Raw genomic sequence first — 26,565 nt, 5'->3', positions numbered from 1 at the left:
GGTTCTAGGCCAAAACAGCCGCTGATGTGTTGTGTAAGCTTGATCAGAGCTCTGCCCACGCCTCAATTTCCTTCCCCATAACACACCGATACCGCTGGGTTGTGGACCAGCCTCTCTCCAGGTGTGCAGTTGGACACTTGGGAAAGCTGACTCGTTCCCATCCCTCAATCCCACATCTCCCGGGACCCACCAATCCCCATCAACTCATTTTCCTTTTCTCAGGATCTATACCATTGTCTTCATTCTCAGTGCCATTGTGAGTTCAGTTCAGCTCTTCATCATTTCCGACCAGAAATACAAAAATAGCCTCATAACTGGTCTTCCTTCCTCAACTGTGCCCACCGCTCCTCTCCCTCCCTCTACTATTCCTTCTTCACAAAAGCTGCCCAGCCCCACCAGTGTGGCTCAAGTTGAGCATCGACCTAGGATCCAGGAGATCGTGGTTCGATTCCCACGGTCGGGGCACATGCCCGGGTTGTGGGCTCGATCCCCAGTAGAGGGCATGCAGGAGGCAGCCCATCAATGACTCTCTCATGGTTGATATTTCTCTCTCTCTCCTTCTCCCTCTCTCTTTCTCTCTGAAATCAATGAAGACATATTTAAAAAAAAAAAAAAAAGCTGCCCAGAGTGCTATTTTTTTTAAATGAAAATATGATCATGTCCCTCCCTTGTTAAACCTTCACTGGCTCCCTATTAACTTACATAATAATTAATACCTAAACTTCTTAGCATGTGCATAGAGTCGATTCCCTAATGTTCCAGTTACCCCTTTTGTTCTAGCTTTGGTCTTCTTTCCTTTTCGTGGTAGGATCCACATCTTACTGTCTGTTTACTTGTCCATTTTCCCCACCGTAAACTCCTTGAGGGCAGGGATTTTCCAAAATCAAATTCCTATAAATGAGACCTGGCGTGGTGCCTGGCGACCAAAGTACACTCGACAAATAAAAACCCGGATTAGTCATTAGCACTTAATTTTAATTAAAATTAACAGTTCAGATAAAGAACAGATCAGAATAGTGTTTAAAATCAACTTCTGAAAAATCACATTTATATGAAGGACATAAAACAGGCCAGAAGTCCAAAAAAGGTGCAGCTCGTATTATTGCACTTGAATAAAACACACTGTTGGTGGCAGCAAAATACTGAGACCACACAAGGCCAGGAAGGGAAGACAAACACAGGGGACAAACCCCAGGTAGGACTTATTCTGGATTCTGAGCTCTTCAGCGGCTTCAGAAACATTTAACATTTCGAAACATTCAGTGAGAGCTCTTTGCACAAATGACTGCTGTGTCTTCAACACATTTTAGTTGCACCCACGCTCTTCGTTCCAATTCTTGGGCAAGTTTAAGGTGCAGCTGGACCTCACAAGTCAAGGACCTCGCATGATGGGACACCTGTTACACCAACAGCACCCAGAGCCCAGGCCATGGAGAGTGGGGAAGGGAGTGAATTTTGACTCTACACAATTTTAGGGACCAAAACCGTGGCTACAGTGTACCTTTTAAGCACTCTTCATTTTGGTCATTTATAGCGGAACATGAGAAAAAGTGACAGCGAGTACAAATCAGCACTAAAGTAATTCCTAAGCTACTAGTAGGAAATAAAATTTAAATTTAAAAAGTCTCCAGCCACATTCTTGAAGTGGCATAACTGTATGTATAAGAAAAAGGCTGTAAACTTATAGAAAAGATAAAACTCTGACTTCTAAACAAATTACAAAATTGATTCTGCCCTTCCCTTGAATGTTATACAGAAAAATGTAAACCAGTGGACGTAGTTAACAAAAAAACACTTGTCCTCCTGAGTTGAGGAATGATCTTAAAGTTTGGCCTGAGCTAGTTTTATCTTCAAATTTTCTCCGAGTTTGTCCATGAACTCAAATGTATTCAAGTAGTCAGAACGTTGCACACTGACAGAGGAAGAAAAAGAAAAGACAATTTAGTTCGTCTCTGATCTGCAGCAGAGGAGAAGTCCTAGAAATGCTAAATTCACATTCTATTTGTTTCTAGAAGAAAACTGATTAGCATTAACAAGCTACCAGTTTGGGCTGATGACTGCTCCAGGTTCAAGGGGCTAACCCAGACTACAGGCAGCTTGAGTCTGGGCCACACACACATTCACAGCAGGTTCCCTGCTGTGTGGCTTTGATGGTGAAACTGTCACAGGGTTAGAATTCAGACTAATGCCTGGGAGACTGAAACCCACCGCTTCTTACTTCTCTGTCTTACAAAAGACAAAACCTATTCGGGGCATGACATGTTTTTACCTGCATCCCCACAAATTTGTCACATGTCCCCCCAAAAAGTTTTAATGATCTTATTTCTTTAAGTGTCTTACTTAAAAACAAAAAAAGACAACGGGCTGGCTAACATCCTGCCGCTAGGTGCCTATTCAAATTGGCTACACAAGTATCACACCAAGAAGGACATTTCAAGTACTGTATTTTTGCTCGAACTTTAACACCTTGATGACCAGTCACTAGATAACTCGTGTCTTCACTTACATTAATTTAAGTAATTTTAAACACCTTGCTGACCAAAGTAGCCAGTCGCATGCGCAAGTTCTAGCTTGAAATAGCCAGTCAGCAAGGAGTTTAAGAAAGATGTGGTGACTGAGTATATCCTGGGATATACTGACCCTAACTGAGATCTCTGAAGACACAACTGGGACATGAGATTGGTGTTAAACTTCACTAGTGTTTCAGGAGGTGAATGAGAGTAAACAACTCTGACTTTGAGGGTGGAGTCTCAGATTAGCAGCTAATCCTGCTGGGATAAGGGGTTACCATGTTCTTAGACAAATCCTGGGCAATATGTGGGCCCTTGACTATCTGATTGCTGATTACAGATACTTAAGGAAGGGACTATGACCAATTTGGCATCTAATATTTGGGCTGCTTACTTTTCTTATCTGTAAAATGAAAAAAATAGAGGGGTGGAATAGCCTTGGGGGCCCCTTTGTTTCTGTCTATAATTTTCTTGCTAACTTAAATGGAACCTTGTCACCCATTGATTGTCAACTAGATCAGGGGTCAGCAGACTACACTGTCCCATGGACCCAATCCAGGCTGCAGCCTAGTTTTGTTCCGTTTGATTGAAAAGCTGCTGCACCCATTCTAGAAGCTAATCATCTACGACTGCTCCCAGGCCACAGAGACAAAGTTCAACAGCTGCTTAGTTTTGAAAAGGTTGTATATTGCACAAAGCCTGGAATGTTTATTATCTGACAATTCAAAGATTGTGTCTGCTGACCCTTGAGCTAGATGAAGAATAAAAAATTCATATACTTCCAGAAAGTACTGATGCTTGAGCCCAGTGAGGATAAGTGGTAATTTGACCATAGAGCCCACGGTGTCTTACACTTACTTGGGTAAACCTTTAATACAAGCAGCCAAGTCCTTGGTCATGAAGCCAGCCTCGATGGTCTCAATACAGACGTCTTCCAAAGCCTTTGCAAAGAAGCCGAGCTCCTTGTTGTTATCAAGCTTAGCTCTGTGGGCTAACCCTCTGGTCCAGGCAAAAATGGAAGCTGAGAGAGAGAGAGGGAAAAAACACACACACTTCAATCACACCAGCTAGACATATCCCCAAATGTTTCAGTTCCTCAAAATAGAACAGTTTTTATTTAGGTGACTGACTTCATCAGATACTACCCACATGCACTCTAAATTTTAGGAGAGTTGGGAATATTTCACTGAATAGAAACTTTTTAAATCTTAATTTTTTTAGAAGGAATGTTTTGGGTTTTGTTAGAGCTGGAAGGAAGCACATTTTCATTGTGTGGAAGAAGCACTTGAAGCCTAAGGCATTTACTAATTTGTAAGAGGCCACAATCTCTTCTACCTCTTGTCTATTTTGGTTTCCCCTCCTCTTTTCAGGCTGTAATCGCTCCCTCTCTCTTTTTATCCTCACCTGAGGATATGTTTAGAGAGAGGAAGGCAGAGAAAGAGAGAGAGAGAAACATCACTGTGAGAGCGAAGCATCAATTGGTTGCCTCCCGTTCGATTCCCGACCAGGGATCGAACCTACAACCTTGTGGAACGAAGCTCTAAGCAACTGAGCCACCTGGAGGGGCTGTAATCTCTCTTTTTAAAAAAATATATCTCTATTGATTTCAGAGAGAGGAAGGGAGAGAGGGAGGGAGAGAGAGAAACGTCAATGATGAGAGAGTCGTAACTGATCAGCTGCCTCCCACACCCCCCAACCGGGGATCGAGCCCACAAACCGGGCATGTGCCCTGACTGGGAATGGAACTGAGATCTCCTGGATCCTAGGTCGATGCTCAACCGCTGAGCCACGCCCGGCTGGGCTGTAACCTCTTTTTAATGTGCTGTCCTTGAAGCCAGGTTAGAAGGATCTATTCGTGTGGCACTTAGATTCTCAGCCACATGTGACATTTCACTGCACCAGAGGAAAAGGAAAACACTGTTGATAACATTCTCCTCTGTAGTGTGTACTGTCCCTCCAAAAGGAAAAGCATATATTGTGTGTATTTTAAGGAGCACGTTAAAACAGCTCTTATTAGTGGAACAAAGCAGCTGTGCGGTGGGAATTTTACACCCAAAGCAACTGGTAGCTAAAGGAACACGTCTGAGTCCCTTTTTGAGATCCGGACATCAGCGTGGCAGTCAAACACTATCTTACCAATGGGATTGGTAGATGTCTCCTGTCCCTTCTGGTGCATGCGGTAGTGACGTGTTACAGTCCCATGGGCAGCCTCTGCCTCTACCGTCTTGCCATCTGGACAAATCAGCACGCTGGTCATCAAGCCGAGAGAGCCATAACCTGTAAGTGGCAGAGCACAAAGTATTGGCTTCAGGGCACGGGGCTCTCAGGGATGAGAGCAAATGACTTAATCTTCACAGGTCATGGGAAACCAAACACACACCAATAATCCTTCCTCTTCGCCTACTGATCTCAGAGCACCTGCTCCCCGATGAGGACTCAGGGTCTGCCTGCATTCCACCCTAGTTCTGTGACTTTCTAGCTACTGTGGCTCCGTTTTCTCACCTATGAAATGGGAATAATAAAACACCTACTTAATCGGCCTGTTGTGAGAATTAGATGAATACACGTAATATTCATGAGTAAGCATGTGAAGTTTATTTTTTTCCTTAGAACAGCACCTGCCACAGAGTGAGAGTTCAGCGCATTACTGTTATTCTTATGTGCAGAAGCTTCACTGTCCTGGGACAACAAAGACTAATAAATTGTCTTCTGCCATCAGTGGGCCTGGTAAGAAAAGGCAAGTAAAGACAGGGTGGGATGGACCCAAGAACACCCCACTTGCCCTTTGACAGCCCCACCAAAAGAATTCTACCCTGTGGTTTCCTATTCAGGGAACCATTACACCTTTTAAGTCCACCCAATCGATTTTTCTTCTTTTATTACTCTTTTATACTTGATGTCAAAGAACACATTTCTCCAAAAGCACCTGTGGTTAATGCAAATTTATAACGGGCTGGTACTTAATTTTTTTAGTCTGAGAGTAAGTAAATAAACATAAACAATTTTTAAAACTCATCTTTGATACAGTTATTAATCTCTGGGTGGGGTTACGAGTTCCTTTCATATCATTGTGTTGGTCTGAGGCTTTAGCAAATTCTCAAATATTTACTGATTGGGGGAGTGCAGGATACTTCACTCTCCACGGTGAGTTTGTCTATGTATTAATGCTAGAGGACACTAGCTGGTACCACTGTCAAAATAGAAGCCATACGTGAAATGTTTGGTGCGAGTCCAAAGTGGTTCATGCCTCCGAACAATAACATGAAGACGGCTCAGCTGCCTTTTAATCTGTTTAGCCGTCTTGAGGTCACACTTATCTACAGGCTCTGCCCAGACAGCCTTGGCTCCAGGTGTCTTATCAGTGTGCCACTACTAGACACTACCCTTCAGAACTCCTATTTCAAAGTCCTTTGAACCTCTATAACTTGATATTTACATTTGAAATATCACTCCGAATACTCTCCTTGTTGCCATGAGGGCATTTTTAGAAATGATGGAAAGATTTGGGTCCCTTATCTAGAACTCTGATTACAAGGACACTTCCCTTACCCACCATGGGGTTATCACAAAGCAACACTCCTGCTGCTGCATCGTGAGAATTTAGAGCAACAGGAGAGCAAAGAGTGTGTACTCATTCATCTAACATCAAAGTGATCTTCAACTGGGTTGACCTAGTGATTTTAAAAATGATAAGAGATGTTTAACTTTTTCATAAGAGAAAGAAAAAGTAGTACTTCCTGGGAAAAGCAAACAATTGACACAAACATTCACTGGGAGTTTCAAGTTGACATAGCTGCCTTGGTGGCTGAAACTGAAGGGCAACTTGGTGCTGAGGAAATCCAGGGAAGGAGAATTCCTGTTGATTACACTGGACATGCAGCCCCGGGTTTCTGAATTTCTCTGAACAGCCCCGGGCTTCTCTGCTCCATTCCTGTGTGTTTAAAGCTAAGCAGTGAACACATGTTTTCTACAGTACCAGAGAGGCTTCACGGCTGGCAGGAAGGGCATGAGTAAGTAGTTCCTGTTGCCGATGAACGAGGTCTTGGATTTCTTTTCAACCTTTTGTTTGGCTGCTGTGCTAGCTGATGCCAATCAACTGTCGAGAAATGAGGAATCTTGTGTGGCGTGTTTTCCAGCTAGCAGTCTGTTCATTTACGCTTCATTAATACCTTCTCTTGAAAGTTGCTATTGTATTAAGACAATGATTGTTCAAGCTCAGTAAAGGGCAGTGCACGGGAAGGGTTCCAGATAAGCAGCTGGAAGACCCGGATCTCATTCCCAGCTCTGTTTCTCACTGGATGTATTCCTCTACAACTACTTCACCTCCGGCCTCAGTTTCTTCATTTATGAGAGGAGGAGAAGACCGGGAATAAAGGAGAGGAAGAAATAAAATGGGAGGCAGGGAGGGAAATAGAAAAAGAAAGACAAACACAGTTGGACTAGGTAAGAGATTTCAAAATCCCCTTCCAGCTTCATGTACCTTAAGGCTAGGTTATCAGCTAGGTTATCAGAGGAATAAACATTTAGAATTGTTACCAAAAAAAAAAAGAAAAAAAGAAAAAGGTAGGAGTTCTTGGAGAGTCCCCTTGGTCCTTAGACAATGCAGGCTGCTCATTTTACCCCTTCCTTGCCGAGTGACCTAGTTTTCACATTCTGGGAGGGGAATAAAAGGCAGGAAAGGGAGTGATTTTCAGATCGGGCAGTTAGGCTGCCTGTTGGAGGCACTGAAACCTCAAGAGGGGAAAAGGTTGAGAGATAAACTGTGTTAACACATCCAAGGCTCGAGCCAAGAGTCTCAGACACTGAGTTCCTTCCTGCGTGACCCTGAGGAGTAGCGTCCCCAGTTGGTGCTTAACTCCCTCACCCATCAGCTGAGAAGATGGGCCTGGATGCCTTGCAGCACTAACATTTCATGGTTTTTACAAAGGGCTCCTTACCTTGGGCCACGGAGTCTGACTGTACGTCGCCATCGTAGTTTTTACAGGCCCAGATGAAGCCTCCCTCTGACTTCATAGCTTGGGCCACCATGTCATCGATGAGCCTGTGCTCATACCAGATCTTCTGGGCCTCAAATTGGGATTTGTACTGCCTAAGAAAGAAAAGGGAAAAGAACAAAAAGAGAGGAAAATTGGTTTTGTTAGGGACATCATATACTCTCCAAAGCGGGGCTGAGGGGTGGGCTGGAAGCAGCATTTTTAGTAGAAGCAGCACAAATTTGGGAATCTGACACATGGGCTCAAATCCCTGCCCAGTTATTTTCTAGCTGTGAAACCCACTCTGGAGAGAAGTGAGAATTGAGCAAAACAGTAGTATCCCAAGTACTACTTTTACAGTTTTTAATACACTACTCATCAGATTCCTGAGATTCAGTTTACCTTAAGGATGCAGTAAGGGGGAAAAAGACTATTCTACCGCCTGATATCAAGGGAACTAGGACAGCTTCCAGGCCTAGAATGGATGGGGAGCGGGAAGAGGAATTAAAATGCCTCAAGGAGGAGATCTAAAATCTGTCCCCTGGCCCAAACATTTGCACCTAAAGGGTGTCAGGCTGTGTTAAAAGTTTAACACATGATGCCCTGGCTGGTGTGGCTCAGTTAGTTGGGCGTCATCCTGTGCCCCAAAACATTACCAGTTTGATTTCCAGTCAGGGCTCAGGTCACACGCCCTGGTTTCAGGCTCGATCCCTGGTAGGGAGTGTGCAGGAGGCAGTCAATTGATGTTTCTCTCTCTTTCTCCCTCTCCCTGCCTCTCTTTCTAAAATCAATAAAACATAATTAAAAAATAAAAAACTGAAATTTAACACATGCTCACATGTTGCTGAATCCAGTTGTTATAAATGTAGACTTCAGCTCAAGAAACTACACTAAAGCAGAGTTTTAAATCACAACAATGGGTTTCAGAAAGAATAGAAATGGGCCCAACTCAGAAACTCATGCTTGAAAAATTAGAACTTTCCCTTACTAACAGGGCATCTTTCTTCGAACAATACATAACTTTGGCTCTGAAAAAAATAAATGCGTGACCCGTACTTGAGGTCACATTTACCTTCAAAAAGCTACTTAGAATGATTTTTGTTTCACTCCTATTAAATCTGTTTTGCTCTTGTCTTTAAGGGATAGTGATGGCTTCCACTCAATTTGTCCCAGATCCAAAGGGGTAAGGATGCAATTTCTTTACTACAGATGCCAGCTTGAGCAAAAAGAAGGAAAAAAGGACCATAATTACTTGTCATATATCTCCTGAAAGATGTCTTTAAATCGCCCATCATATTTCTTCAGAATAGTATTTTTGGTGCTCAGATACAAAGGCCAACTCTTAGACAGAGCCATCTGGAAAGAACTGTGTGCGAAATCTTTGATGGACTTATCTTGATTGTACATCCCCATGGCAACACCACCACCGTCTGTGGGGGGGACACCAAGGAGAGAAAAAAAAGAGAAAGGTAAGTGGGGTATAGTTGTAACAGGTTTAAATCCATCCACTACCACCAAACCACCCAATTCCCAGCTCCAATGGCTAAGCCCAGGCTTCAAAAAAAGTCCCAGCCAGGCTTCCAACTTGAATATTCCATGAGTTCCTGAGGCACATAATAGGAGGAAAGCCAGTTCTGGTTAAGGACATTTTAACTTGTTTTGAAAGGGGAGTAGATGTGAGAAAAACATGTTTTTTAGGATCCTAAAGATACTGACTACCAAAAACTACTGATATGAACCAGAACTAAACTCAAAAAGGGTGAATAATTTTGAAACTATCTTTTCATACTCTTAAATTTTCCAAACATTTATTTTAAACTCTAACTGTACACTCAATCCTCAGCCAGAGAATGAAAATTCTCATAATTCCCTGGAGGATACAAAGAGTTCACACTGTCATTGGTAAAAAAACGCTGCGTGTGTAATCACTGGTGTTTCACAACTCTGAACTCTGTTACTGCTGAAAGATAGAGCCTGAATCCATGCCACTGTCCAGGGCCAACTTGGGCTCAGAATGTGAAAGGTGCTGAAACGGGCAGAGTTAACTTGCATTAAAATGATGACTCATGAACACAGAGAACAGACTGACAGCTGTGAGAGGGGAGGGGGTTGGGGCTGGGTGAGAAGGGCGAAGGGATTAAGGAAAGAAAAAAAAGAAAACTCATGGACACAGACTACAGTATGGTGACCGCCACAAGGGGGGTGGGGGAGGTAGAAGAAAGTAAAAGGGGGTAAGATAAATGGTGATGGAAGGAGACTTGACCTGGGGTGGTAAACACATAATACAATAGACAGATGATGAACTGTAGAACTGTACACCTGAAATCTGTATACTTTTATTAACCAATGTCACCCCAATGAAGTCAATTAAAAATGACATTATTTAGAGGAGACAAGGAAAACAAAAGCTAGGTAACTTTTGAGTTTTTGTGTCCTTTTTTTAAAAATTTATCTTTATTGCTGAAAGTATAACAGCTGTCCCCTTTTAATAACTTTAGTGGAGGAAGAGGGTCCTCTTTTGGAGTGGAATTTTCCACAACAGGCCTTCTGAAGAAGAATGGTGGGCAAGGCAAGGCAAAAAACAAATGTTCTCCTTCCACAGAATAAACACTCAGACGGGCAAGAGGAACATTCCAGCAAATACATAACACAACCATTTTTAAACACAAACCCTACCAGAGCAAAGGGCAGGATTACATGATAGGTGATTTGGAGCTATTAAGGTTTAATTTATATAATTCCTGCACAACAGACTCCAGCCAACCTTCCCTTCGTGTTTTAAGAGAAATGCCTATTTATCAACCTGCCTTTGCCTATGTGCATTTCCAGTTAAGTGGCTAATCCCTTTTGTGCCCTTTTCCATGCCACAGGAAGGCATGGAAGCCAATTACCGTTTCATTTAGATTTTAAGTCCCGTAGTAATGTTGTAAATTCAGGCTGTACTTTTAGGTAGTCACACAACTAACTTCAAATAACCAGGAATAATGCTGTCTAAATGATCTGTAAAAAAATGATCACGATGAACTTAATTACATACCTTCAAAGTTATGTACCAGGTATGTCTTTGTTTGGGATCCATCACTTGGCGTGTAGGTTATCTCTACTTTTCCAGGCCCAGGAACAACAAAATCAGTTGCTCTGTACTGTATAGGGGGAAAAAATATATTAAAAAAACAACTATTCCAACAGGTATTACAAAGAATGGGGGGGGGAACCATAGAACAGAGCTGAAAGACGCCTAGACAAACAGGGCAGTGCAGCTCAACCTTCTTTTATTCTAGAAATAGGGATGAAGAGGTCCAGAGAGTCCCCAAAGCTAATTAGTGGTAGTGCATGTTAGAAATCGGTATTTACTGGGTGCCTACCACACACAGGGCAGTTTTCTGAGCACCTGGTATGGAGAAGAGAGAGAATTAACAAAGTATTTTCCCTTAGGAAACTTAGACCTAAGAAAGACATACAGAAGTGAAAAGCAACAGAAGAGCTTTCAAACATCCGGAGTGGACATAGACAAATAATGCTATAGCACAGCAGAAGAAATGGCATGACCTGGAGGGCAGGGAAGCCTTCCTGCAGGGGGGGGTGATATACTAGCTGTAGTATTGAAGATGATAAAGAAAGAGCTAATACCTTGTCCTCACTATAAGACAGACGCTTTAAGCAATTAACTAGTATCACCTTACTATCTCATTTGATTCCCATATCAATCTTACAAGGAAGGGACTGTGATGTTGTGAAAATAATGCATCTAGGGTCAAAAGACTTGGGATCTGGTCCTTCAACCTTTAGAGCTTAGTCTCTTCATGATTATCATTACTACCAATGCCCGGTCCAGGATTTGTCCGTATGAAACAACCATTCTGGAAGCAGCTGTCACAGGCTGATGACCCTTAGGAAAGGGCCATCCGAGGAGAGCCATCTCTCTCATGGCCGTGGAGCTACTCTAGTGGAAAAACGTGCCCAGCCTGCACCAGGCATCTGTGAAGTCTCTGCTGCACTGTACCTTCTTCAATGACTTAGGGAAGACTGCTTTCAGAGTCCGGTACCCGCAGGCGCCAGTCGTGCCTTTGTTTGTGTAGAGCAACACTAATGACAGACACTAATGACTGATAAAAGAGCTGTCAGATACTGAGGAAGGTTCAAAATCCAGTCTATGCAGAACACTCAGGACATAAAAATCCTTTACTATGGTTATTTATTCCCGGTTCTCAAAAGGAAGAAACAGGCACCAAAGCAATTTACATGCTTTGTAGATGTTTATGCACATTCAAATGACCAGAGAATTAACCAGAGGTTTGGAATTTTCAATCTGGTCTTTAATAAATAGAATAATCATTCTTCCAAGTCACTGATGCCAAAATACTCATCATCATCATCATCATCATCATCATAAAAAGGACAAAAATGACACCACTGAACTCAAATGAACTTAGAATGGTGTTAGGGAGTTTGCGGCAGTCCTACCTGTACTCCCTCTCCTGGGCCTCTGGGAGGGACCTGTAAAGGGACTGGCCAGGATGAAGGCACAGTGTGAGCCACAGGACAGAACAAAGGGAACTACCCCTCAAGGACTGATGTGGTGACTTGTTCCCAGGAAGAGAATGTGGTCTGCCCTGCCCAGACTATTTTTAAGGACAGCTACATACATCAAAGCCTCTGGGTATAATTTTTCTGTTGTTTTTCAGGGTCTTTTAAGCCATAAGCTGTTTTCTATGAAAGTCTGAATACCTCCGTTTCAACATGAAATTTTGATTTCATTTACTTGGCTGGTTTTCGGTGTAATCTGGCAACTAGCCTACTTGCACGGAAGTATAGAAACTAAACTTTCTGCCTGGCCGGGCGTGGCTCAGTGGTTGAGCGTCGGCCTAGGATCCAGGTGATCGGGGTTCGATTCCTGGTCAGGGCACATGCCCGGTTGCGGGCTCGATCAATGACTCTCATCATTGATGTTTCTATCTCTCTCTCTCTCCCATTCCTTTCCTCTCTCTCTAATCAATAAAGATATATTAAAAAAAAAAAAGAAACTAAACTTTCTGTTCCAGGTAGGAAAGAACTGTCTTAAAGCGACTGCTTTCAACTACTGAGCCAGTTTTTCCTTTTATGTATGAAGTGATCCCGTTTCACATAATCTTTGGTGGTGCTCAACCCTGCCCACACATTAGAATCTCTCGGGGAGCTTAAAACGCCTGAATTCCATGGAATTCACATTCAGCTGGTGTGAGGTGGGTCTCAAGCATTGGAGTTAAGACAAAGCAACACATTAAAATGGCAAAATAAAACAAACACCAAAAAAACCTATAAAGGGATCTTTTTAGAGCCAGGGTTGAGAACTACTGATTTGATTGAAGACAGGAAATTATCCACACAAAAATGTCAATACTGTGTGTTTTAACTTAATAAAAAGATAAAAGAATTTAAAAAAACACATCTGACGAAAATCATTTGTGTTGAGAAGGGTGCCCATCTGTGAGTTTTTCTGTATCCACTTCTATCTAAATGTGTAAAGACACAGATATACATATATGCATTTCTTAATTGTGTACTTTGTTTAATGGAAGTCGCCACCAAAAGATAAGAATAAAACACATGTAAATCAGAACTGCTGGGCAGCCACAGGCCATGAAGAATGAATGAAAATCAAACTAGGCCAACACGACTTACCTGGTCCCCATACGCATGACGACCTATGATGATGGGCTTTACCCACCCGCTCACGAGCCGGGGGATATTTTTGCAGATAATAGCTTCCCTGAAGACAGTGCCACCCAGAATATTTCGGATGGTGCCATTCGGTGACTTCCACATCTGTTTCAACTTGAACTCCTCAACCCTCTTCTCATCGGGGGTGATGGTGGCACACTTGATACCGACGTTGTACTTCTTTATAGCTTCTGCGGCATCCTTGGTGACCTGGTCATTGGTGGCATCACGATTCTCGATGCCTAAATCATAGCTGGGAAGGAAAAATCGTAAACAGAACTTTCCAGACAAACTGATGGGTGACTAAGGCTGCTACCATTCTGTCTATCTCTGCATGGTGAGGGCATGCAGAGCTTGCCCTGCGGAAAGTGAAGGCTCTTAATATACCCACATCTGCCAAGTTTCAGCATTAATGCACCCTAGACACAGAAGATGGTGCCAACCAAAAAGGCACTGAGAGGCTGGACTGCGGGGCAATGGCTCCCTGGGCTGCAGTGGGAAGCTGTCTGGAAGGAAACTGAATGGAAACCATCGTGCTCTGCCCCTTTGCCTACTTTCACTATATAGAGGCAATGCACCAGAGCAACCCTTTGGCAGACTTCCATATAATCAACATAAAAATGGGAGCCTAAGCACCACCTTATTTTTTCCTTAGTTAAATATTGTGCTCTAAACATAAAGGGGTCAGAGGGTTTAAAATTTTTTTTCTTATATTCTGACATTAAGTAGTGGGAGTCATAGATGTGACATTCAGTGCCAAAAATGCTAATGCATCCTTCATTAATGTCAGATGGTTATATGATGAACCCTTCCCTTATTCTTGGGCAAGTCTCTCTGTTCTGGACACAAGCCTGCAGTTTATTGGGCAAGTCATGGAATCAAGCAACAGTTTTATATACCCCAGAGAGCAAGAGTTGAATATACACCAACACCCACACTGGTATTCAGAGCTGAAAAGAATGTTGGTTGTTCACAGAGCACAGACAACGATTGTAAAGCTTTATCTAAAGTATGAAATCATTTGTTGAAAACAGAAAAAAACAAAACAGCAATGTGACTATTTTGTTCTCCAAGTTCTTAAAGTTTTTCAGCTTTCATAACTTGCTGAACCATGAAGCCTCTAGATTTCTTTTTAATTCTTGTATTCCTTTCCTTAGATATCCCAACTCATGATGTAAATGCAAGGTAGCAATCTTCATGTATTTCCAAAAAAAAAGAATTCCAGACTGCTCTGAGCTTAGCTAATTCACATAAGTGTAATAAAGCACTGACTCTCTTATCTGCTAGAACAGGAAGTGCTGAATATATGTAAACAATTCAGCAAACCTCTACTCCCAACTCAAACAAGTGTGGTCAGCAGTTTTCAGGTTCATAGCAACCATTTTTCATCAGGAGAGACTAGCAATAAGTTTGTGGATTTTTTTGCTTCTCTTCTTAACAATTCTAAGAAAAAAGAAAGAATAAATGGCCTGGACTACTGTCCAGCCTGTGGGAAACAAAACAAATGAACTGCTCCACTCCCCTCAAAAAAGAACTAGTCATGTAATAATAGCAATTTTATGCCAACATAAAACTCGTTTGAGCCTCCAAAAATTCTTTGGTCTATAGCCAGTGACAGTTTTTTTCTAGGCCCAAGAACTATCCTTTAAAACTCCTAATGTCTCTAGGCTAACGAGGGTCAAAGAAAGCATCTTTGTAGCTATTCTACTGGCAAGAACTCTGCAAACTCACCTACTGCCTTGTAAAGCTCTGAAACAGGAGTGTGCTGGTAAACGTGCTTCTTTACCCTACTTGGAGGACGCTTTTATGCTTCATTTACCGTATGTTTTGTTGACCTCTGCAGGTATTTACTACTCCATGTGGTTGCAATAAGATATTATCAACATCTTAGGCTTAGAATTAAAAAGGGTGCCTAATGACACCACATAAATTAAATGCCTACACCCCAGCAAATATACAGTCCTCAGGACACAGTCTGATGAATAATTCTGGGTCAAGGCAAACACGCTTCCAGTTGCCACTAATTTGGCTAAAATGTGACAGTCTTCAGCCACTTCACCCTTGTAAAAATTCTATCTCTACCTAGTTCAAATGTTCAAAAAGCATGAGCAAGTTTATGGAAAACACAGGTAAAAAAATGAGAGAATTCCAGAGAGACTTTCATATCTGTCTCTGAACACTTTAAATACAGGGCAAAGGCTCAAGTCTTTAGGACACAAGTGGTTTAAGGGAACTTCTGAATGGTCAGTAGTTTTATTAAAACTACTTCAAGGGTTCTTTTCATATTACAATTGTATGAAAAGGGCAAAAGGCAAGGACTAAAAAGGGGAAAAGGGCTATTGGCTAGTTAAGCAGAGGGATAGAAAACAGAGCCGGAGAGGACAAGATTGTGCCAACTTCATTCAGTTTAATAGGATGCACCTCCATTATTTCCTGTTCTACAAACAATACTTTGTGCTTCTCTTTCTTTTCTTTTTTTAATCCTTACCCAAGGATATTTTTCCCATTGCTTTTCAGAGAGAGAGAAAGAGAGAGAGAGAGAGAGAGAGAGAAACATTGATGTGAGAGACACACATCGATTGGTTGTCCCCCCACACATGCCCCAACTGGGGCCAGGGATTGAGCCTGCAACTGAGGTAGGTGCCCTTGGGTGGAAGCAAACCCAGGACCCTTCAGGCCTCAGGCTGACGCTCTAACCACACAGCCAAACCAGCCAGGGCAATGTTGTGCTACTCTTGGCCACTGAGTATTATTACAAATCAAACCTCATAGGAAACAGATTTGGAAAGACCTGAGAATCACGTCTCCATGATACTTGTCTTCTGAACAATTAAGTCATTTATCTAGCAATGCCAAATTTAAAACAGAAGATTGATTTGCATATATTCAGGCACTCTCCCCCAAGAGCTTTATCCAAAAGACACAGCTGTATCTATGTAAAAAAGTTGGCTACATGCTGAAATCACTTAGATGATACTTGCTGAGTTTGCTATGTGGAGGAACAGTCATGAGCTGCATATACAATAGTGGTCCCATAAAATTATTATGGAGCTGAAAAATCTCTATCACCTAATGATGTCATAGCAGTCATAACGTAGTGCAACACACATACTTAACATTGTTACAACTGCCTATAGTAGTTAGTACAAGTGGGCAGCCGAGGAGCAGCAGGGGAACAGAGTTTGTCACCCCAAAATATGTCTCTTTGGCATAAGGATTATTTTAGGCTGGTTGATTTCAAGAATCAGACATGGGAGAAGCTCTAAAAGTTGAGTAGAAGTTACCCCTTGTAAAATACATTTACATTTGCAGGGAACTCTCCATTTATTGAGGGTGTCTCCTTGCTGTACCAGAAAGAGGGGGATGACCTCACCTCCAGACTCATGAATGCAGGAGAGGAAGACTTAAATAGCCTAACACCTTACCCTTGTTTACTGCTTTTCCTGATAACCTCCTGTAACTGACCCCCCTGACATCTTCTTTTGTCTTCAGTCAAAGACAGTATTTCAGGTGGTGGCTTCAGCCATTTTGGAGAGTTACTCAGTTGTCCTGAGTCTCTCCCACGTACACAGAAAGTATACATATTATTAGACTTTTGCTTGTTTTTCCTTTAACTTGTCTTTATTACAGGGGTGTCTCGGCCAAGAACCCAGAAAGGTAGAGGGAAAATTATTTTTCCTCCCCTACAGAACAATAGGCTGTATCATAGAGCCCAGGTGTGCCATGGGCTACACCATCTAGGTTTGCTAAGTGCACTCGAGGATGTTTTGAGCAACGACAAAACTGCCTAACCACAGATTTCTCAGAATGCATCCTTGTCGCTAAGCTGCACATGACTGTAACTCATTTACCTGTGCAGGTCCAGTTCCACATATGGAAAAATGAGTTTTTCTTTAATCAACTCCCAAATGATTCGTGTCATTTCATCTCCTTGCATCTCTACCACAGAACCGCCACGAATTTTTTGAGACATTTTGACTTCAATAAACCTTTAAAAAGAAAAAAAAAAAGTTAAGACACATATCTTGTCATTTTATTTCATTATAGTGTTACTGGACTAAAGGGGTCCGTTTGCCTGTGTACATCAGAGGCCAATAGGAATGACAGGAGTGTGCAGTCAAGAAAGTAAGGGTTTATTAGATGAGGGTGGCTCACGCCTGGAGTCACAGGTGAGCTAATGCTCAAAGACCTGGCACCCTGATGGCTTTCAGGGGATGGGTTATATAGAGGAAAAATCATTGATCATGGTGACTAAGGGAGTTAGGGTAGTGATCTCTGCTGATTGGTTGGCAGTAGGGTAGGGAGTAAGTTGATCAGTGCATCCGGTCCTGATGTCAGCCATGGCATAGTTTCATATGGTTTTACTGTTTTTCTGGGTATGGAGCTGAAACATAACTGAGGTCTAGATGTCAACTTTAGTTTAATTGAAACTCTGTCTCTGTGGTGAAAAGACCTGAGGATTTGTTCTAAGATTATTTGATGCTGACCAGAACTTCATTGTCCTAAAGGCTTAATAACTAAGGGAGTAGACATGCAAGGAAGAAGTAGGCAGGCGAGTCAAGGTGCTGGATGAGGCCAGTTTGTGAAGTAAAAGGAAAGAAAGGAGAGAAGATCATATTAAAGAAATGAAGTTTCTGCACGGTCACAATAGTATTAAAAAAATTTAAACATTTGGTGACTACTACAAGAATAATTTATAATAGCATGATTGCATGACAAGGTAATAACACATTTACCATTAGAACTGAGCACGTTCTCTGCATAAAGCATTGTGTTACATGCTTCATGAGCGGTTTGAGTTAGCCTTCACAACCCTGAAAGATGGAAATTATTTTCCTATTTTACTTTGACAAAAGAGAAGTAGCTTCCCCAAGGCGACGCAGCTAGAGCATCGGGGAGCCTGCCCCTGTACAAGTCCCTCGATAATGTAATCATTGCTCATAACTATTGGTTTGTCTTATAAAACACGATTATTTCCACAATATCATGCTATTTGAACACTTCTATGCAACTCCTCATTTTACGGGGCCCTCAAGATGAGCAACATGAGGAGAGCTAGTATTTCTCCTCTTTTAAGAGACTGTTCGGTTAAAATAACTACCCTTGAGAAGATGAGACAAGTTCTTGTGACTTAGGTTTAAAGAACTTTTAAGTCCAAGAGTGAAAGACGAAGAATTCCTGGTGGAGCTATGTTCTCCTAGAGACAACATTAAATACTGAGGATGTGGAGCTAAATATGAAAGTGATTTCTCAATTAGAGAAATTTGTATATACAAGGTCATTGCTCAGGACCCAAGCATGTCCCTGTCCTCTTCCTCGGTAACCCAACTCCAGTACTGCTCTTCTGGCTTTTCATGGACAAAGGTAAGCTGCCAGTGCGTGGCATAGAAAAGCAGAACTGCTCAAGGAAGAGGTGTCACTTTGAGGAACAGGGTGTGGGGGTAGCAAATACAAATCCATCTGTTCCCCAGAAGGGCAGGGGTGTACCGTTTGGAAGAAGCAAGACTATAAGGCTTAAAGGCAGGCCATGTCCTATGCGTGATCTCTGAGAAGCAGAGGAAGCCTGACCCGCTAAAGTATCTGTTCCCTTTCATAATGCTCTAAGGGAAACATTTTCCCCCCAGCAACACAACTGCAAATTGCTTTTATTCCCCCGAATTTATAGCTGAGGACTGCAAAAGTCAGAAGAACTGATTCAAAAAATTATTAGGTAAGAGGCCTGTAAACAGTCTCTCTTGAAAAGCTGATTTCAAGTAATTTGGCCTTCAAATTAAAAAATGAAATGACTAATAGATGGTAAGCCTCAGTTTCTCGTGACAAGCCAGGATGTATTTCTATCCCCGGGCCCATTTTCACTTCCCAAATTTGCAATTCTAAAATCCTGCTTATTAGTGTTTAGGAGGTTCCCTAGACTATTACTAGAGAACCATCTGAGCTCAATTAGAGTGAAAGAAATGAGCAAACTCGTGTGGATGAGTCAATTACTTCCCATTTGTAATTTCAAGTAAAATTTACAATATAACTTAAGGTATATGATTCAGTCATGCTGATCCCACAGTCACATCTGTTCTTATATTTAACTCAAAACAAAACAAAAAAGAGGCAGTAAACTTATCTTAGTGTTAACACAACATTTCCATGGCCATACAGTATTATAAAAGAGTTATTACTTGGCTATTTTTCCTTGATGGCAAATACAATTAATAGAAGGTCATGCACCTTATTTAAAATTTCCATACTGAGTGATAGTATTTTTTAGTTAATTATTGTCTTCTCAGTTGAAGTAAATGTTTTGAGCAGTAATCTTTCTATATTCATAATGTATAACTGAAATATTTCAGGTTTCCTCACATTAGTTAACTAAAATTTTACCACCTTTTAACTAAACAGCAGAAGCTGTATTGTAGACCCTGGCTTACTACCATGAAGGACATTATTTTATTTCTTTTAGATTTGAATGCCATGAGGTGGGCTTTAGGCCCCACTGGATTCACTTGCCTACCCTTACCCCTCTGATTTTGTCTCCACCCAAACCCCAACTTCAGAAGGAAGGACTTTCCCACAGGCCAGTTCATTTTGTTTGAAAACAGCCGAATTCCAATCTCCTGACACACTGTGTAATTCCAGAAAATAAACCTGGACTAATGCAGAGTAGTTTAAGAAAAAAGAGCTGCTCATCCTGTCTAATATTATTTTCATCAACCCCAATTTTTTTTAGCCATTTTTTAAGCTGCTTTCATGAACTACAATAATTTTTAGGCAAAACACACACACAGACAAACAGTCTCTTGGAGAGCAGACGCTGTACTGAAAGAAATAAGAAGGCAGTTGCAATTTATTGTTGGGAATGCTCCTGACTCACTCCCCGCAGGGCCGGCCCACTGAAGCAGTTCTGCCACATCAAAGAAAACACAGGAGCGGAGAAACTGCTAATTCTCACCTTCACAGCGAGCCGACTTCTAATCGCCCAGCTCCTCTCAATCTTGCAGACTCGGCCGAGGGAAGTTTATCTCCTGGAAAAACCAAGCCAAACGGAATCAAAGGGCTAAGTGCAAACCCCTCCTGTCGGGGCTGAGACAGCCGGTGGACCGGGTTTAAAGGGCAGCGCGGAGGGGACCGCAGAGGCGACGGGCAGCCGGGCCCGCAGGCGCCTCGCCCGCACACGCCAGGGCTGCGCCCGCGGGAGCGCCCCGCGTCCGCTGTCCCTTAGCTGGCCTCGCCGTCGGTGCGGCCTCGGGCGACGCCACGACCAGCGGGCGCCCGGCCCGCACACGTCCTGGCAGCCGTGGTGCAAGCGGGTGCGGGCGCAGCTGCTTCCCGCGCCGAGGCGCGGCCTTGAAACGGGCGCCGGAGCCGCCGGGGGCTCGCCCTCCCCGGGACGCGGGTCTGTGCCGCGGCTGCGGGGCCTCCCCCGCACCCCCCGCGCCGGCGCCGGGCTCCTCCCCTCCACGCCCCGCGCGGGGGCGGCTTCCCGGACCCCGGGCTCGCCGCACCCGCGCCCAGCTCCTGGGCTTCCGCGCTCCTCGGCGTTCGGCTGCCTTTACCGCCCGTTCTCTTCCCCCAAACCCCAAACGGAATCTCCTCCGGGTCCTCGCGACTTCCCGGCGCCCGATTTTCCTTCCCGCCTGCAGCCCTGGGCTGCCGCCGTCCCCGCACACAGCCGTCCCCCGCCCAGTGTCACCCTCCGGCGCCCACGAGCGGGCCTTCCAAGCACCCGGCACCCTCCCCCTCCTCATTTCCCCTTCCACGGGCAATGCCTGCGTTTCCTCCCCTTTCCCGCGACAGAACTCGCCGCTAGGTGCTCCCTCCACACCCGAGATCGTAGCTTCCTTCCTTCCCCCACTCCAGCCGCTGGGGGCTCAGAGCCCCCCGAAGCCAGGGCTGGCGGCGCCCCTCGCAGCCGCGGTTACCTGCAGGGACGGGTGCGCTGGCGATGCACCGGGGGGGGGGCACAGCCACGCACGCGATGCAACCCTCGGGTGCAAACACCGGCGATCCCAGCCGGGCCCCAGCTGCCTCGGCGTCTGACACGGCCGCCCAGAGCCCCACGGACCAGCGGGCGGGGCGGCTTTTCTACTTCCCGGCTTTTGTCCCCTCCGGGCCCTGCCCCCTCAGCCCACCTCCCGGGGCCCCGCCCCCGCCGCGCCGCCAACCGCCGCGCTCCGACCCTCCGAGGTGGGCGGGGCACGGGGGTCAAGGCCGGGCCGGGAGCGTGGGGGGCGACCCGCGGTGCGGGGGCTGCTGCCCCGGCGGTTCGTGGGGGAAGGAGCGGGTGCCACCTGCAGGCGGGGCGGGGGGCGCGCTGGGGCTGCTGTCCCGAGACCCGCGCGGCCAGAGCTCTAGGGCCGCGAGGGGTGTTTGCAGGGCCGCAGTGGGGGCGGACGGGGAGCCCGAGCGCCTGGCCAGTCCCCTTCCCCGCACGGCCGACGGTGCGGTCGTCGGAGCCGCCTCGGCCCAAGGAAGGGCGACCCAGGCGATGAGCGCGGGCTGCTTTGCGGGCCACTCCACCCGCAGCCAGAACGCGGAGGATCGCACGCTTACGCACGCACGCACCCCGCGGTGACTATTTTCCGCCGCCACCAACGACTAGGTCTTTGGAGCGTCCGTACCTAGAGTGCAACCCCCCTTATCCGCGGCTTCGCTTTTGGTGGTTTCCTTTACCTGTGGTCAACTGCAGTCCAGAAAACAGTAAATGGAAAATTACATAAAAACACCATTCATAAGTATTAAATTGCGCACTGTTTTGAATATCATGATGAAATCTCCAGTCTTCCTGCTCTGTCCGCATTGAGAAGTGAATCATCCTTTTGTTCAGCATATACATGCTGCGTAGACTACACAGCTAACAAACTCCTTAGTCACTTAGTAACCTGCTGCTTAGTTATCAGATTGACTATCTGATTTGCAGCATCCCAGTGCCTATGCTCAAGTAAACCTTACTTAATAATGGCCCCAAAGCCATTCACATAGCTTTTATTACAGTATATTGTTATTATTGTTCTATTTTATTGTTGGTGGTTGTTAATCTCTTACTGTGCCTAATTTATAAATTAAACTTTATCATAGGTATGTATGCTTAGGAAAAAAGTTTGGTTCTATCTATGGTTTCAGGCATCCCGTGGGGGTCTTGGAATTGATCTCCCCTCGCCTCCCATAAGGCGGAACTACTATAATTTCAGTTACTATTACATACTATGATAGACCCGATCGTCGTTGCATTAGAAGATAAGGATAACGAGGAGATTATTATCTGGGCTCTAGAGAAGTTAGACTAAAGATGTGAAGCCTGAGAAACCAGTGGATTAAAAAAAAAATCTGTCCCCTGCTGGGAATTACTTTTTGTGTATTCCTTACTCTTGAAAGTATGGGGTAAAGGAGTATTTTAGATAATAATTTTTAGGATAATAGCATGCTTGTGTATTGCTGCTGGGGATTTAATGTCCCCAAATTTATTTTTAAAAATTATCTTTAGCATCGCATTATTATAATTACTCTTTGAAGATAAACTGATAGGAAGGGCACTACACAAAGGGGCATTTTTGACACTAGAGGGCACTGGTATTTTTCCTAAGAGAAAAGGAAGAAAGAATACATAGCATTACACTTGATTTTTGAGGCGGATTAACGGAAAGTAGCTGTCATCTCCATTTATTCCTGTAGAAATGATGATAGAGGTGTATGAGTGTGTATTTCATCTCCAATCTGAGACCCAAAGTTACCTGAGATTGTAGCTTTACTCCATATTATATTGGGTTCACATTTTTATTATCCTTTGGCCACTACTAAAAGTATTTATATTCATTCTTGTTCCCGAAAGGATTTAGGGCAGCCTTCCAGATACATACAACATAGTATGATAAAAGACATTGAATGTAGGTGAGGAAAATGAGGAAAAGAGAGCATAAATATGGGAAATTATATAGAATCAAGGTGAATTTAATCACAAAGCGTATTCCATCAAATTCTGAACACTGCTGGAAATGGGCTGCAAATTTGGCTCTAAGCCAGTGTGGGAAGAAGGAGAACACTTATGGGAGTCTCAGCATCTAAAATAGTGTTTCCTAAGCCAGTAATGTAGGAACTCTGCTATCATTGAAAATACTTTTTTGTAGATCTATAGAATTGACTTATAATATTACTATATATATGCATAAAACTAGATACATGCTCCTTATGCTGCTAGGTCTTATACAACTATAAAATAAATTTATAGACAAAATGATTAGAAACAAAACTATAAAATAATACATTACCTAACAACATCAAATAATGGAACAAAAGATGTTTAGCTGAAGTTAAATTACTGCTTGGAATGTGAGTATGAAACCGTGGATAAGGGGGTGACTACTGGGCAGAGTAAGAAGAAAAGTCTCTCAGCAAGAACTCTGTGAAATACTTAACACCTTTAAGAGCCAGGTGGAGGGAAAGGAGCCCCCAAAAGAGAATGAGAAGGACTCTCTGGACATAGTAGAAGAATCAGCAAAGCCTGATGGGAGTCAAAGAAAGAGAAAATTTCCAAAAAGGAGGGGGTCCCCCAGAGAGGGCAAGAAAGACAAAGCCTGAAAATAATTTTGGCAAGTAGGTGGACCTCATGAAAGCACTTTAAGAAGAATAATTCTATCAGAATAATTCTGATAGAAACCAAACTATAGGGGATTGAAGTCTGAACAGAAGGTGGGGAATTTTGGAGACATAAAAACTTTTTTCAGAAGGTCGACTGTGAAGAATATTCTATAAAGTCTTAGTAAGTATACTTTTTGATGACTGCATAATTGTTCATTTGATTGTATTACTTTCATGTGGTTTGTGTTGATTAGAAATTTGTTTCCTGCCCACCAGCATGACTCAGCATGGATCTATGACCCCGGAGATCAAGGTTGGATTCTGGTCAGGGCACATGCTGGGGTTTTGGGCTCAATCCCCAGGAGGGGACATGCAGGAGGCAGCCGATCAATGACTCACTTTCATCATTGATGCTTCTCTCTTTCCCTCTTCCTTTTGCTCTCTGAAATCAATAAAATATATTTTTAAAAAAGAAATGTTTCCTTTTTATTTATTTTTACCATTTTAAATAACTGTGACAAACATATTTAGATATACTTTAATTTTACACTTGAATCAGTTCCTTAGGCTAGATTGTTGGGTCAAGGAATGTAAACGCTTTTAAGATCCATCAAATCATTTTCTGGGAGGGATACACTTATTTATGTTTTCCCACGAAGCACAAGAGAGTCCCAATTTCATTACTTCCTTGCCATAACTGAATTTCATGATTTTAAAAAACATTGTTACATTCCTTACTAAAGGAAACCAGGACTCCTTTGAGAACTGATTCTAAGCCTGGGATAAAGATAGGTCAAGATGAGCTGGTATATTTTAGGGTCAGAAAGTAAGGAAGTAAAGATGACCAAGGCATTCGAAATGGACACAGGAGCTAGCTCAAAGGTGCTCTCTCTGGGTAAATCAGGGACACCTTCACCATCAAAATGAGTAGTGGAAGAAATGAATTATAACATAAATGTTTATAAGTCCCTATTGATACTGTTAAAAGATAAACTGAGGCATGTCTTATTTAAATAAGAATTGGTTATTGCTAAATGCAAAGTGTTAGGAGCTCTTGGTGGTTGGTTGTCCTTAGGTTTTAAATTTATAACCTTGAGGAGTTAACAGGCTTAGGTTTGGGTTTGCTTTCTTAGGCTATTAAGGCATTAGCGCCACCCCAGTTCAATGGCCTCCTTGTTTAAGTAATTTAACAATACTAATCATCATAGAGGAGTATAACATAGCATCATTATAATAATAATAAATTCAGCAAGAATCATAAATATGTGCTCTGACAAAAGTTTTTGAGTGTATTTACACAAAATATCTATAGTTGAAATTCATCCGGAATTAATTTTGATGTCTGGAATGAGGTAAGAATCTCAACTAATTTCCCCCTCCAATGGTAGCCAGTTTCCATCTCTTTTTTACAGAAATTAAACTATAAGCTAATACAGATACTAGATTGTAAGCTTCGTGGAGATATGGACTATGTCCTGTTTACAATTTTATCCCACGTGTCTACTTAACATATTGCTCAATGAATTGAGAAAATGCTCCAGAGAATGGGAGTTTTGCAGCTTATTTTATATATTAGAATAAAAGGAGGAGCCATAAGGAGTGTTACGTGAAATCCATTGGTGGTAGATTAAGCAGGTGAAAGAAAGCAAAGGGAGGGGGGAAACCTTTGGGACTGGGTAAAAATTAAGACAAAGAGACACATACTTCTTTCACATTGTCAGGTACGGAGTAGTTAATAACCAGCATTTCCAGTATGTAGAGTTGGCATGGGGGGGGCAAGATAAACAGAGCTGCTGTGGTCTGGTGCTCTGGGGCTGACGTGGTGCCCCGAGGGGTCTGGCAAGGGAGATTACTCTGACATTTCAGATGTATGCTGTTCTAGATGCAGAGAGACAAGATAGGCTTAAGGTAAAGATTAAGTTTTGTCAAGGAAGCTACAGCCCTAGGATGTGAGTACCTGCCATGACTTGCTTTTAGTTAGGAATTTTTATGTTCAGATCATCCGATGTGGTTACTTTTGGTCTCTGAGTTCGTAAGGCCGCCATCCTGGCCTCCCCTGAGCTTTCCTATGGTTTAGTATGTGGCCCCCTTTTCCTCCACAGAGCTAACATCACTTACCTGGGTCAGACACTGGGCCAAATGCTTTCTGTGCAATTCTTTTTTTTAAAAAATATATCTTTATTGATTTCAGAGGGGGGGGAGAGAGAGAGAGAGAGAGGGAGAGAGAAACATCAATGATGAGAAAGTCATTGATCGGCTGCCTCCTGCAGGCCCCCAATTGGAGACTGAGCCTGCAACCTGGGCGTGTGCCCTGACCGGGAATCGAACCCCAATCTCCTGGATCATAAATCTGTGTGTTTTTGAGCATTAGCCCCATTTTAAGGGTAAGAGGTCTGGGGCCTAAAGAAATTAGTAATTTTTTTAAGGTCACGTGGCTAGTTCCTTGCAGAGTCACCCAAGTACAATCTTGACTGTAGACGTAAGCGCTCTATCTTGCACGAGTGAATGCCAGTCCGGGAGAACGCTGACCATAGCTACATATTGCGAGTGCCCGCATCATCGAATACATACGGTAGTCGCCGGCCGGCCTGCGTGCGTCTGGTGACCCGGGCGCCCGACGCTCACGCGCGCAGCCGCCCGGCCTCTCCTAGGAACGCTGAGGCGGCCTAATCTTGCCCAGGACGACTCTATCTGGGCTGGACTCCCTGCGCCTGAACACCTGATCCGCGCGTCGCGAGGACTCGGAGGAGGGGGCGGAGCCGGCGGCCGGGAAAGTTGCGGATTGGAGGGGAGGAGGGGCAGGGGCGGGGCCTTGGGGG

General features: G+C 43.6%; 1 protein-coding gene across 2 annotated transcripts; it reads right to left on the bottom strand.

Moving 5' to 3' along the window:
* Positions 1-954: 954 nt before the first annotated feature.
* Positions 955-21,296, bottom strand: IDH1 (isocitrate dehydrogenase (NADP(+)) 1). Of its 2 annotated transcripts, XM_081142896.1 has the most exons (10): positions 21,094-21,296; positions 20,124-20,196; positions 17,035-17,172; positions 13,145-13,436; positions 10,521-10,626; positions 8,736-8,913; positions 7,448-7,599; positions 4,647-4,787; positions 3,369-3,531; positions 955-1,912 (listed from the first exon to the last, which is right to left on the bottom strand). In XM_081142896.1, the coding sequence occupies exons 3-10, from the start codon at positions 17,154-17,156 to the stop codon at positions 1,822-1,824; spliced, it is 1,245 nt and encodes a 414-aa protein (XP_080999022.1). In that variant the 5' UTR covers positions 17,157-17,172; positions 20,124-20,196; positions 21,094-21,296; the 3' UTR covers positions 955-1,821. The 2 variants fall into 2 exon arrangements, with proteins under 2 accessions (XP_080999022.1, XP_080999023.1); XM_081142897.1 differs by lacking the exon at positions 20,124-20,196 and having other exon boundaries at positions 21,094-21,277.
* Between the last annotated feature and the right edge of the window lie 5,269 nt (positions 21,297-26,565).

Source organism: Miniopterus schreibersii, assembly GCF_964146895.1.
Source record: "Miniopterus schreibersii genome assembly, chromosome: 7".
NCBI classification, from domain to species: domain Eukaryota; kingdom Metazoa; phylum Chordata; class Mammalia; order Chiroptera; family Miniopteridae; genus Miniopterus; species Miniopterus schreibersii.
This window is presented reverse-complemented; position numbering and strand designations above follow the sequence as displayed.

What these genes read in the sequence shown, in the direction of transcription:
- IDH1 (XM_081142896.1), bottom strand. Translation starts at nt 17,156, where the DNA reads ATGTCTCAAAAAATTCGTGGCGGTTCTGTGGTAGAGATGCAAGGAGAT. An exon ending in GTCATGCGTATGGGGACCAG is followed by an intron (nt 10,627 to 13,144) that starts GTAAGTCGTGTT and finishes CCCCCTATACAG; the next exon opens with TACAGAGCAACTGATTTTGT. An exon ending in GTCAGACTCCGTGGCCCAAG is followed by an intron (nt 4,788 to 7,447) that starts GTAAGGAGCCCT and finishes TGCCACTTACAG; the next exon opens with GTTATGGCTCTCTCGGCTTG.